We start from the raw sequence: 13207 nt of genomic DNA, 5'->3' as shown, positions 1-13207 counted from the left end.
ATTAATTCACACACATCCATTTTAAATTAAGCTCACTTTCGTCCCAAATTTTTCACTCTCCTGCACTTTCAACCAACACTTATTTGCTTTCTCTCTCTTACTTCCACAAGCTTTCTCTCTCTAAGAATTATGGGGTCTCTGTTTTTTTTTTTTTTTTTCTTTTATCAATTAATTGAAGCATAATCTGTTGAAATTAATTGGAGACAACATAGAATTTGAGTGAATTTGATAGCTTCAGACAATTTTTGTTGAGTTTATGCTTATTTTTAGATCTAATTTGCAGGTTCAGTTCAAATTGTTTATTAAGCTTTCATAATCAACCAATCAAAATACATGCACATTCTATATAAACTTAATGCACATTTGATTTTAAAATTATGCATATTAAAAGTTAAAAATTAAAATTGCAAAATCAGCAATGAAAGTATGCACATAGCCGGAATAATATGAAATACCATTCCTAAACTAGTACTTATATCATAGGCTTTAAATTTGCACTGGATTAAGAATGATATCGTACAGAAAAAACAAATATTATGCACATGAAATTTGAGTCTTTTTTCTTTTGCACATTTTCTTAAGAAAATATGTACATTTACAATAAATTATATGCAAAAAATCCTTCTTATCCCTCTCATTCTAAGGATCTTCTCTTTTGACCCTAAATCTATATATATATATATAAATCAATTTGCATACTTGGACTTGGGAGTGGAGTGCATTTGCATGACATAAAAAGACAGATGAATAATTTGTCATCAAAATGCAAACTTTCAGAATTTGATCAAAATATAAGCTTATGTTTAGGGAAAATCGTTTTATTAATTTTCATGAATAAATCAACAACTTTTTCATTATTGTGGGCTGTACAATTGAATAAAGTTGAATAAAGTTGTTAGGTTATTTATAAAAATGCCAAGTTGGGGTATCCTCTTACGTTTAAACGATCATTAATTAAAGAGAAAAGAGCAAAATCCATAGGATGTTCTCCTTTGCGATTGCTTTGAGAAGCCTCATAACCCGGGCAGCAAATTCTTAAAGTAAATCCCTACCTTATAAAAAGTGGGAGATTGTTCTTATGAATAGTGCACGGACAATTATACCCCTCAAAATGTTTTTTTAAACCTTCTTACTCCCAAGTGTAATTTTGTAATTATTCTAAAGACCCATCAATTAATTAGAAATTAAATGATGAATGGAATAATAAAGTTTAAAATTTTCTAAATTTAATTTAATGGGGTTTATGATTTTATTACATGACAACATTAGTCACTAGACAATGAAAGGTTGTTGCTATGTGGGATTTTTTTTTTTCTATATTTTGTGAAGGTCAAAATTAACGACTTACATATAATTGTGTTTAAAGGACATTGAAACTAATGAAATTAATCTATGATTGTGCCGAAATAGATGTACTAGAAAGAAAGGAAACCAAACTGACTATGGTGAAAAGGGGAAGAAAGAAAGAAGGGATTCAAGGGAATTATTAAGGGAATTATGGGTTGCATAGGGTTAATTTACTGCAAAACAAAAAATTAAGGTTAAGCAACAAAGAGATATTCCTTTACCGGTCCATTAAATCCTTGTCAAGTGCAAACACAAGCCAAGAAAAATTAAGTCAAAAGGGCTGGCCACTCTACGCGCAACGCACGCTTTGGCTGCCCTAGTTCTTGGAAAAATTGATAATTACCACCACCTATAGTAGGCAAAATTGGAATTACCACCTCAAGTTTTTTTTGTAAAAAATTACCACCTAATTTTTTTCAAAACTTTTTAAACTCCCACCTGTTTGACGAATGATGTCATCATGGGACCCAATTTTGCGTTTTCATTGGGACCCAATGTGGTTAGAATTAAAGGGACCCAATTCGAATTTCATTGGTTTTTTTATTTACAATTTTATCCTTGTTTTATAAGTTAAAAAGATGGATCTAATCTCATGAGATACAATCTATGTTTATCAATAATGAGAAACATGGAATTACCTTTGTGTTGGTGAATGACACTACTACATTTTAGAGCTAATTAATGCGACACACAAAATCGTCACCATAAAACCCTTTAATTGTTGCATTAGCATTAATGCGACGACACAGGGTCATCACATCCGGTCGCGTTGCATTAGGTCTAATGCGACGATAAACTAGTCTAATGCAACGCTTATGAATGACTGTTGCATTAGCTACTCAGCTAATACAACGGTTAAGTAATCTATTGCAACGATACCATTAGGCCTAATGTGACGGTGAAGTGGTCTAATTCAACGGTACCATATGCCTTTTACGACAAATTGAGGAGCTAATGCGATGGCATGATGCACATTATCTAATGCAACGACTATAATAATAATTATAATAATAAGAACAACAATAATTATAATTATAATTAATAGCAATAATAGTAACAACAATAATAATTATAATTAATCCTATTAAGATAATTAAATCAAAATTTTATTAATTTAAAAATTGTAGGTTTGTACATTGTTACCCTTAGGGAAAATTACAAAATTAAATATCACTAATCAAACTAAGAAAAAACTATCAAAACTAAATCATTGTGTCCCATCAAATCTTGCTATGATGTATGCACACATTCTGTTTTCCAAGCTCCATTCCATCAACAGCTTCTCAGCTTCGACTACTTATTGTAGAACATTTGATACTTTGACTGCTTCTCTGATAGTCTGACAGACCATGTTGCTGCAAAGTGTCCAACAAATAGTAGAAGAGATTTGAGAATACGAGATCATGGTGTAAGGAACAGGGCACTTCAGATTGGGTAAGAGTTCATCATAGGTAGGCAATTAGAGGACTACTCTCAAGATCACTAGTTTTCACAAGAGAAGATATAAATGGACTATTATGTCAAATGAATAACAATTCACTAAGGGTGAAGGTGCAGCACAGACTTACAATGGGATCACTATTTTTTCAAGCCACGCATAGTATTCGTTTTGGCATAAGGCCACAAACTTACAATAGCTCTTGCATATAATCTATTCTTGAACGAGGTTGTGCTGCTATCTTCCCCGTCTTTTTGACATTTTTACCATCACCTTGTGCTTCTTTTTCCCAAACTTTTATTTCTTTTGCTTTGAGATAGGCCACATCAGTAAAGCAATATTCCACTTTCATCTTTCTTGCTCATTGCATTTTAGTCCTGCCATTTCACAGATCACTGATTAAAAAAAAAAAAAAAAATCTCCAAAATAAAAAATGTTATCAAGAGGTTCACACGGTCACACCCCTTTGAACTAATGCTTAGAATGTAAAATACATCGACAATAATAATAATTCATAGACGAAGTCTGTCACCCCCTCTCACTAACAAAAATCAGATATTTTCTAGAGTGCACCTGGTTGCTCAAAGATAAAAATACTGAAATCTAACAATAGCCAATAGGCGCATAGTTCTGATTTTACCACATCACTTTAGTGAAACAAAAGTGACAGAAGAGTGTATCATGGGTGGAGAATTATTAGAGATCAGTTGCATCCAGATTCCAGCATGTACTAGAATTTAAAAGCTACTATTGATCTTTCAAATCACAATAAACTTGCCTAGATAAGCATTACGATTAAATAACAAAAAAAGGATAGATAACTCTCATAACTTATACAACATATTTAACCATATAGAAGAAACTTACTACGCATCATGCTATGCATAACATTATGTCAATCAAAATAAAAATGCATCCAAATTCCAGCTTCCGTGGCTAATTCATGGGATTCTTGAATAATAGTTCTACTAACATTTCAATAAGTGACTACCTTCTTTATTTTCTACACAATCAACTCACTATGTTTTCATTATGGGCCATTAATAGTTTTGATACCAACAAAAGGACAAATGTATAACCAACATGCTTACTGAACAACCAAATTCCCAGAAATCAGTAAACTTTATAGCCCCAAACAATTACTACTAGATGGAAAACTTTCTGATTTTGTTATCCCAAAAATAAGTTAGATTGATGAATTCAAACATGCTCATGTATTGCTTAAGCAAGTTTTCTGGTTTTGTAAATTAATTGAATACAAAAAAAACTGATGAACTAAACCTAAATTGATGAATTGATAAATATGAATCAGCCAAAATTGAACTCAATAATAATAAATTAATCAAAAAATATAAATTTCACGACAATATCTCGAGCTAGAAAGGCCTACAACTGAAACAACCACCGCCTCCAGCAAGACAACACTGCTTTAACAGATCGAGCCGGTGGAAAATCCGATCTGTTAATTTTCATCTACGAGTACTTCCTTAATTTTCCTCGGATTTTTTGTGTGAAACTCTCTACTCTAAACTTTTGGTCTGAATTGAATTGGGGGAATTGAGGAGAGAGAGAGACAAGCTTATTCTTTTCCTTTTTTGTTTTCCTTGATATGCGAGATGTACACTAGTAGGTACACGTACACTGTACACGTGTAGAAGTTTTGAAAATTGGTGAAAAATAGTAGAGGGAATTAGTGAAATTTCGGCGCCTAAATTTGTACCGTTGCATTAACTTTCAGAACCGTTGCATTAGCTTTCTAAGCTGTCGTATTAACTTCACATTAGCTGTACTTCCTAGAATGTTCAAGAAGAGTGTGTCGCATTAGCCTACACTATTGCGACGGTTATAGAAAGCAGCGTTGCATTAGCCTTATTCAACCGTTGCGTTTGTCCAAAAATGTAGTAGTGGGTAAGATTTAGACCAAATTGGAGATGAGAAGTGAGAAAGGGAGCGTGTGGAGTAGGTGCTGCTAAAGTGCTAAGTGCCTAAGTAAGGTGGTGGTTGCGACGGAGGAGAGAAACAAGAGAGAATGAAATAATTTTGAATTTAATTTTTTTTTAAAAAAGTCATAACCAATTGAGAAATGACACGTGTCAAATTTACCAATCAAATGGGTTACCAATAAGTCTCAACAAGTCATAGCCTATTTTGGAAAGATTGACGTGAAAGGTGGGATTATTTTCAAATAATTCAAGGGTGGGTTTGTTTTGGGTAGATCGGTAATAACAAGTAGGACTATTAATTTCAAATTTTCCATAATAATACTAAATAAGTGTGTGGTCTAGACGATACCCTAGATTGCTAGTTTGTACTTCATCTGCGTTTTTTTTTTAACGAACTTCATCCGCGTTTTTAAATACTTGCTCCACTTTTCATTTTCGATCGTTTTTAAATACTTGCTTCATTTTCTTATTTGGAAAGCTTTTACAATATTTAATTCATATCTCTCAACTAGTGAACCAAATATAAATCATATTTTATTAATTTCATATTCTCTTTCCTCCACTTCTTTCTACAACTTTTGTTTTTTATAATTTTTTTATTCTTCCACCTACCCCACTACCTCCATATTTTATTACTTTCTCCAATTTCTCCTAAAACTCCGCGCATGGAGCCATGGAGAAATGAAACAAGTATTTAAAAACGGAGGGAGTACTTAGTTAGTTTGCTAATCAAGTTCGACTGTTTTTTCTTAATGTCTTGATAATTATCTTGAAATTTCATAATTAACTTGTAAAAATATTTGTATTGAAAATCATATTTAAAATATATGATGATATGTTACAATTATTGACTATTTAAAATAAATTATTATTTTTCATCAAAATTGAAAAATTATACAGTTTTTCAAACTTTAAAATTTACGTTGTTAATTTGTCTTATGATCATTATATAATGGAGACAAAGTACAATAAAATACTAATTATCTTATCTAAATTAATTATAATTTTGTTAGGTAAAAAGCACAATAAATAAAGGACCTTTTGTGAAATACTACCTTATAAATTTTAGATTTTTTAAAAAACTATCTTATAAAACACTAAATGTGGTTGTAATTTGTAAGCAACCACCTTATAAAACACTAAATTTGGTTATAACTTGTAAGCAACCACCTTATAAAACACTAAATGTTGTAAGCTACCTTATATAATACTAATAAATGTTGTATGAAACTACCTTATCTCCTGTCCAAAAAAAAAAAAAAAAAAAAAAAAAAAACATTATCTCCACATCTGCCTAAAATTTCCAAATGTTTCTAGGTGGATCCGGTAATTTTAAGTGGATCCACCTAGATAGATCCTAATTTTTTGGGCGGATATAAAATTTTTTTTTGAATTGATTAATTAATCAAATTTATTATTGTAATCTTTGTATTATTATTATTATTATTATTATTATTAATTTTGTGATTAATTGAGTAATTAGTATTTTTATTGTTGTTGTGATCAATGTTGCAGCTCTTTCGGTTGTTTTTTTTTTTTTAAAAAAAAAAAAAAATTGTAGAGAGATGAAATGAGAGTGAAGTTACGAGAGAGTTGCGATTTTAGAAATGAGTGTCGTGAGTATTTATTTAATAGGGGTAAATACGGAAGTTCGTATTAAAATGCGAGTGGTGCCTTGTAAAATGGGAGCGTTGTTTAACAACCCCCATAATGAAAAATGTAGCCAAGCTTTAAACAATAAGGTTTATGAGAAATGTTGTCTTTATTTATGGTGAGAGTGTATGAGTTTTATATTCAATCAATTTTTACATTTCGATTTTTTTCACAATTTATACTTCATTACATATAAGTTATAACAACTATCTATCTACAACTATATTAAAACAGAGGGCACTCACAAAAATAGCTCCACGTGTCACCTTCAAATGCAAAATTTTCCCGCTCTTTTCCGCTATTTTAATTAAAGCAATTAATCACTATATAATTTAAGGCCTTTTATTTCCTTTAAATATTACGTATAATATAAAAAAATATCAATTTATATATATACTAAAATAATATTGATTGATCTTATATAATATTTTTTGCCAAAAACAATACAGTCTGAATTTTATTGATTCTATGTACAAAATATATTCATTAACCTTAAAATAATGGTTATTGATCTTATATACGGAGTAATATTTTTTCCAACTTAGACATTTATGAAAAAGATAATACAGAGTATAATATAAACTTGTATACTGCTTGACTTCTTGTCTAACTTAGGTAGTTATAAAAAGATATACGACAACCTATCTATTTATTCCTAACAAAAAATATTATCTATAAATAAATTCGTATATCATAATTTTTTGTTAGTGGCTTAGTGCATTCGTATATAATCTATTACATATTACTAAAGACGAAATCAATAAAGACACTTGGCAGCATTGTGTTAAAAATTTTCCCTCCAATAACACTTGCTAAAAAAAATCCTCCAATAATCGTTGCTTTAAGAAAATTATTACTTTAAGAAAGATTTTATCTCAATTATTACATTTGCTTTACATAAAATATAAACCAAACTTTCTAAAATTCATTTTATATGTGGCTATAAAAAAAAATATTATTCAATACTTCGTATAATTTTTACATGTGACCTTAGAAAAATATTCGTTTAAATGATAATTGAACAACCGTGCATCTATTGCACGGAATTTTATCCTAGTAATATGCATAAATAAAAATATAAAGATAACGGCTTTATGAAAAATTATTTTTATATTTTAAATTAGTATCCAACTTAGTTTGTGCTCCGTATATTTGTAAAGACAATTATCATACCATATCGAATACACGGTAAGTTGATAATAGAAGTTTATTATCTAATAAAGATAAAATTTCAAAAAAAAAAAATAAAATTCCACAGTTCGTATATACTAGAATAAAGACAATTGATCTTATATAATACTAATATTTTTGCCAAAAAAAATATAACTTTTTTTATCTTATGTGATAAAGTTATTATTGTGTAAAAAGTTTGATGAATGTTTATACATATGTACATGACCACATATTTAGAATAAATTATACATATATATATTTGGACTAATGTATTCTCCATAAGTACTTTGAAAATTCTACAATTATTGATCATGCATATAAAGTTTTATATATAATATTACATTTTTATGTATATTTTTTTTTTATTAATGTTTAATTATTTATATTTATGGTCAAACATTAGCAAATCAGTTAAGTTTGACAATGTCAATATTATGAAATGGAGGCAATATCAAATACCTACAAACATATGCACATTATTCTCTCACACACAAGCAAATTAAATATATATTAAATGTATAATACTACCATCGTTTTTTTGTTCTACACAGAGTACATCGTAGTATTTATATATGGGGTCAAACTAAAAAAAATATGGCCATCGTTTGCTATTTATATACAAATAAAATTTTCATGTACAAGCTTACTATAATCAAATTTTCATACCAGCCTACTTACTCGTAGTATAAAACAAATACTACTAAAATATTTAACAAAAAGTACGGATGGCAATTGGGTGGTGCGAGTACTCCCTCTCCTGTATCCGCATCTGCCAATTTTTTTTATACCCTATGACCTACCTAGCACCCGCGATGGGTAAAATTTTAACATCCATACCCGATCCACCACCCATGTGGATATCCATTACCTGCTAACCTACCAAATTTTGTTTGATAAATTTCCTATAGAACAACATGTCATTATGCTATCTCTAAATTGTTGTAAATACATAATTTAATAATATATTATATAAATAAGTAGACAATTTGTATAATAGTAGTCCTTCATCATTACAAATACAAAAATAATTAAATAAAAAATTAGTGGTAGTAATAAGTTGGCAGGTTGCTGGGCGGGTAGGCAAGGTAACTAGCGAATAGGCAGGTAATAGGGGGGTATGACATCAAATTCACCATTTATCCACTACCCACGGTGGGTATGACTTTTGTACCCATACCCGCTACTTACCCGTCAAAGTTGGACCCATACCCACTCCAACTAGGACGGGTGTGATGCGGGACTTACATTTTTATACACACTTGTCATTCCTAATTTTAAGTTTATAAATAATTTAATAGATAAAATAATATTACAATAAGTATATATGTATATATCAGCGTTAAATCATGTTATGATATTTATAGGAGCTATATATGTTAGAGCGTAACTTTTGATTTCCACTTCATCATTATTAAAAAATTGCTTTAACAAGTAAATTATATATAAACTAGACCTGGTTATTAGGCGGATCGGGTTAGGGTCAGTGTGGGTCAATTGCGGGTCGGGTCAAAAAGGATCACATTTATAGAATCAATAGCGGGTCGGGCCAATGCAGGTCGCGGGTCAATAGTGGATCGATAATAAACGCGCCAATAAATATCAATTAAAATAAATATTAAGCAAAGCTTTTTTTTTTATTTTTTATTTTGAACGAAAGCAAAGCATTTATTAAGTATATATTAATACAAATTTTTTTATGTAATTACTTTTACATTATTTATTTTGTTTGTATATTAAATTTGAAAAACATTTTGGCCCTATATTAACCCTACCCAATAAAGGCTCTATCCGTTAAAGGTCATGTCCCTTTAAAGCCTTTTAAGCTTGGCCCTGAGCCTATTATCATTGGGTTACCCTATAAACTTATTATATCGTGCAATTACACAAGTACTATACTAGTTACTTGAAAAAATATACACTAATATCTATCCTCAAAGGTTCGATGGACTTGGTTTAATTTTAGCAAGTTTTATTTTTTGCAACTCCTTTTATTACTTTAATTTTACATTCTTTCTCCTCTTATATGTCCATTTTCTCTTACTTTATTCACGTACTATTATTTCACGTGTCTTATCTTTATTTACATACATCAAATAATTATTAAAAAATAAAGTATTAATGGTTAAATTAAAGTTTAGAGTTGAAAGACATAGAAATCAAGAAATATTATTACATGTATTGAGAAACAACGTAACCCTGCCAAATCGAGAACATTATCATGTTATGCATATATAGCTCTATATTACTATTCAAAAAATGGGACGTAAACCCAGCACCCGGGACTAAAATGGCACGTATTTGGGGTCGTACCGGGTGCAACTTTGATGGCAATGGCAATGGTAGTTACCAGACTGGAGGCTGTGGAAAACTAGTGTATGATCCGGACAATTGAGGTACTATCCCAAAGACTCTATTTGAGTATGCACTAGCACAACCCAATAATCCAACCGACACCATCGATATCTCCCTTATTGAACGCTTCAATATCCCTATCTCCTTCACTCCCACTTCCAACTCCGGTGCACTTGATGGGAAGTGTCGTACAATTAGTTGCACGGCTGATATTAACGGGCAGTGCCCTCAGAACTGGAAGGTTCCGGGCGGATGTAACAGTCCTTGCACGACACAAGGGATTGGATCGTGTGGTGCTAGTGGTGACTCTACATTTTACAAGCAAAGGTGCCCTGATGCTTATAGTCTCTTAGATAATCTCTCTCTTGTGACAAACCATTTTTACTCAATTATTAGGAGGAAAGAAAAGCCAATACATAAGTCCAATTGAAGTTCCATCCCAAAATCGTATGGCAATAGTGAAGTTCCATCCCAAGTAAAGTTCCTTGTTTAATTTTTCTGTGGGACAACAACTCACACTTGCAAGTTGCAACCTAATGGATCTGTAAGGTTACAGTAGTTCATGGCATGGCACTTTCCTACAAATTAAAGTATATGATCTTTAATTTAATTATCGAGCTCTTTTTTATTTTCATCCATGGCTAAAATTGTTCTTCATTCTATTGTACGTTGAGTTTGAATATGTCCCTTTTTGGGGATAATTTGTGCCCCTATTAAGATAAATTTGAAATTAACGATAAAGATTTTTTGACTTTTACCAACAAAAAAAAAAAAAAATCAAAAAATTGTCTTTTACTATAAAAAATTTTACTTCCTTCGTTTTTTTTTAATACACCATATGGGTTGGGTACAAATATTTTGGTAGTGAAAAAAAAGTAAGAGAGAGAAAGGTAAAAATACAAAATTGCCCATGTGACATATTGATAAACTAAAAAGTAAGTGTGAAAAAGCAAGGGTATGTTGGGTATTTATAATGTGAACACAAATAATTTTTTTCCTAAAGAGTAAATGGTGCAATATTTGTGAAACTTCCTAAAAAGGTAAGTGGTGCAATAATAAATTTAACGGTTTTAAAAAAATTCTTCGATTTTCATGCGCAAAACATGTTGTTCATAGGTTTAGGGGGACATTTTAGATCAATGGGACCAATTCAAGGTCAGAATTGACAAAAAATGACCGAAAATACCTCGTTTTGCGTGTTTTACGCAAATTGATGTATATTTAGGACGTGTTCGGCAAAATATAGCTGTGAAGATAGTTGTTAGCTGTGAAGGTAGTTGTAAGCTATGTAGGTAGCTTTCAACTGTCAACAAGTTGTAACTGTGAAGATAGATAATTTAGGTATGAGTGTTCGGTAAAATTGCGATCGATTAGCTGTTACATATAAAAATCAGTATTTAATATTTAAAACTATAGATTAAATTTTCAACAACTAACTTTACTTTCAAAAGCTAATATTTCTAACTTTTCATAAAAGCTAACTCTACCACTAAAAACTACCCTAACCACTATTTTACCAAACATTCACATTTTTTGTTAAGTAGTGGTTTGACCAAGTCAAACCACTAAAAGCTACTCAAACGCTAGTGCCGATGAGCCCTTAAACACACAAAAGAAGCATTTCCAATTATTTTTTGTCAATAATACTCCCCAAAACCCCTAAAATAACCATGTGTTTGGCACGAAAATTGAAGAATTTAAAAAATTTCGTCATGTTTTTTTACGATAGGTGGAAAAAAAAATTAATTTTTTTTAGTGGTAAAATTAGACATTTAAAATTTTTGGTAGTAAAAAACAATTTTGTGATTTTCTTTGGTGGTAAAACACAAAAAATCCTAACGATAAATTAAAATTAAATGCAAATGTTTTAATATATATTTTTTAAAGGCAATGTTTTTATATAAATTGAGTGAGATTCAGGTCTTTTTTTTTTTTTTTTTTTTTTTTTTTTTTTTTTTGGTTGAAGAAAAATTCAGTTCTTTAATTGATGGCTGAAATAATGCAAAAGAAGAGACATGTCGGCGATTTTTTGAAGGCCGATCAAAAATAATTAAATAAATAAATGCAATTCCTCTCAAAGTCTCAAGAAATAAACTAAAATCTATAAAAAAAAAATTTAATACTTTCTCCATTTCTTTATACTTGCAATACTTCCCTAAAATGGAAATGTCACAATGCTTGTAACACACTAAAATTAGAAAGTTGTTTTGTTAAAAGTTGTACCATTTCCCTTATTTTAATAAGATGGCCCATTAAATTATACTCTTAACCATCTCAAATCCTCATCTTAATTGTATTAAATCACATGAGCCCCACTTTTCTTAAATACCGTAAAAATAAATGTGTATTGCATGTATAAAGAAACGGAGAAAGTATAAATTACAATATTTAGCTTAGTTATTTCCTTGTTGCACCGGCAACGCGGCGGCTAGAAATTGAAGTGTACGTAAAGAATTCAAGTATTTCAGTCAATCAATTTTAAATTTTGGCATTTAATAGCATTTTTCCACCGGCCACATGGAAAGATGTCAACATCTCACAAAATTTTGACAATTCCTTTTAAAAAAGACAATTATAGCACCAAAATTTCCTAATTAATCATCCAAAGACCTTGTTTTTCTTATCATATTCCTTTGAAAATTAAACTCTATAAATTTTGGAAAAAAAATCCAATATAATAATCAATATAATGTACCACATAAAAATCTTACTTTGACAATTCTTATTTCTTACCATTATCACGTCGAGATGGTTTTGGTTTTGCGTAGAAAAGACTCACATGAGTCCGATTTATAATGCATACATTCATCCGCACCCACTGCCAAATCCCCTATCGGCGGCCGGCGACCCTCCTCCTCTCATATCGACGCCGGTGACCCTCCCCCACCTAAGTAAGGTACTCGCAGATATCGGGTTAAGAGACGGTAGATACATGGAAGCATTGTGGTCATTTTAGATAGGCCTTTTAGAGTTTTCTAATCAGGGTATATTTGGGACTTTCGGGATGATGGATAAAAATATCCAATTACTGTTACGCTGCTGCTGTTAGGTGCGTGAGGGAAGGTGGAGATGGCAGGGCTGCGATAGGTGGGTGCAATTTGTGGCTGATTTGGGTGGTAATTTGGTCAAATGGTGAATGGTGGTTCGGTGTTGCGGGATGTAGGGGATGATTGTGGTGATTATATGGTGGTGCAATACCTGACTAATATCACCTATTATCAAACAAAAAGTATCTAATACCTGACGAATATAATCTATTATCAAACAAAATAAATCTAATACCTGACCATACTATCATATA

At 30.8% G+C, this 13207-nt stretch overlaps 1 protein-coding gene across 1 annotated transcript; it reads left to right on the top strand.

Moving 5' to 3' along the window:
• The first annotated feature begins 9841 nt into the window (after positions 1–9841).
• LOC145566805 (osmotin-like protein TPM-1) lies at positions 9842–10336 on the top strand. Its single transcript, XM_081626108.1, has 2 exons — positions 9842–9893; positions 9984–10336. The coding sequence occupies exons 1-2, from the start codon at positions 9842–9844 to the stop codon at positions 10334–10336; spliced, it is 405 nt and encodes a 134-aa protein (XP_081482234.1).
• Positions 10337–13207: the final 2871 nt, after the last annotated feature.

This window comes from Chenopodium album, chromosome 11, assembly GCF_948465745.1.
Source record: "Chenopodium album chromosome 11, dcCheAlbu1.1, whole genome shotgun sequence".
NCBI classification, from domain to species: domain Eukaryota; kingdom Viridiplantae; phylum Streptophyta; class Magnoliopsida; order Caryophyllales; family Amaranthaceae; genus Chenopodium; species Chenopodium album.
The sequence above is the reverse complement of the archived record's forward strand: the minus strand, read 5'-3'. Positions and strand labels throughout refer to the sequence as shown.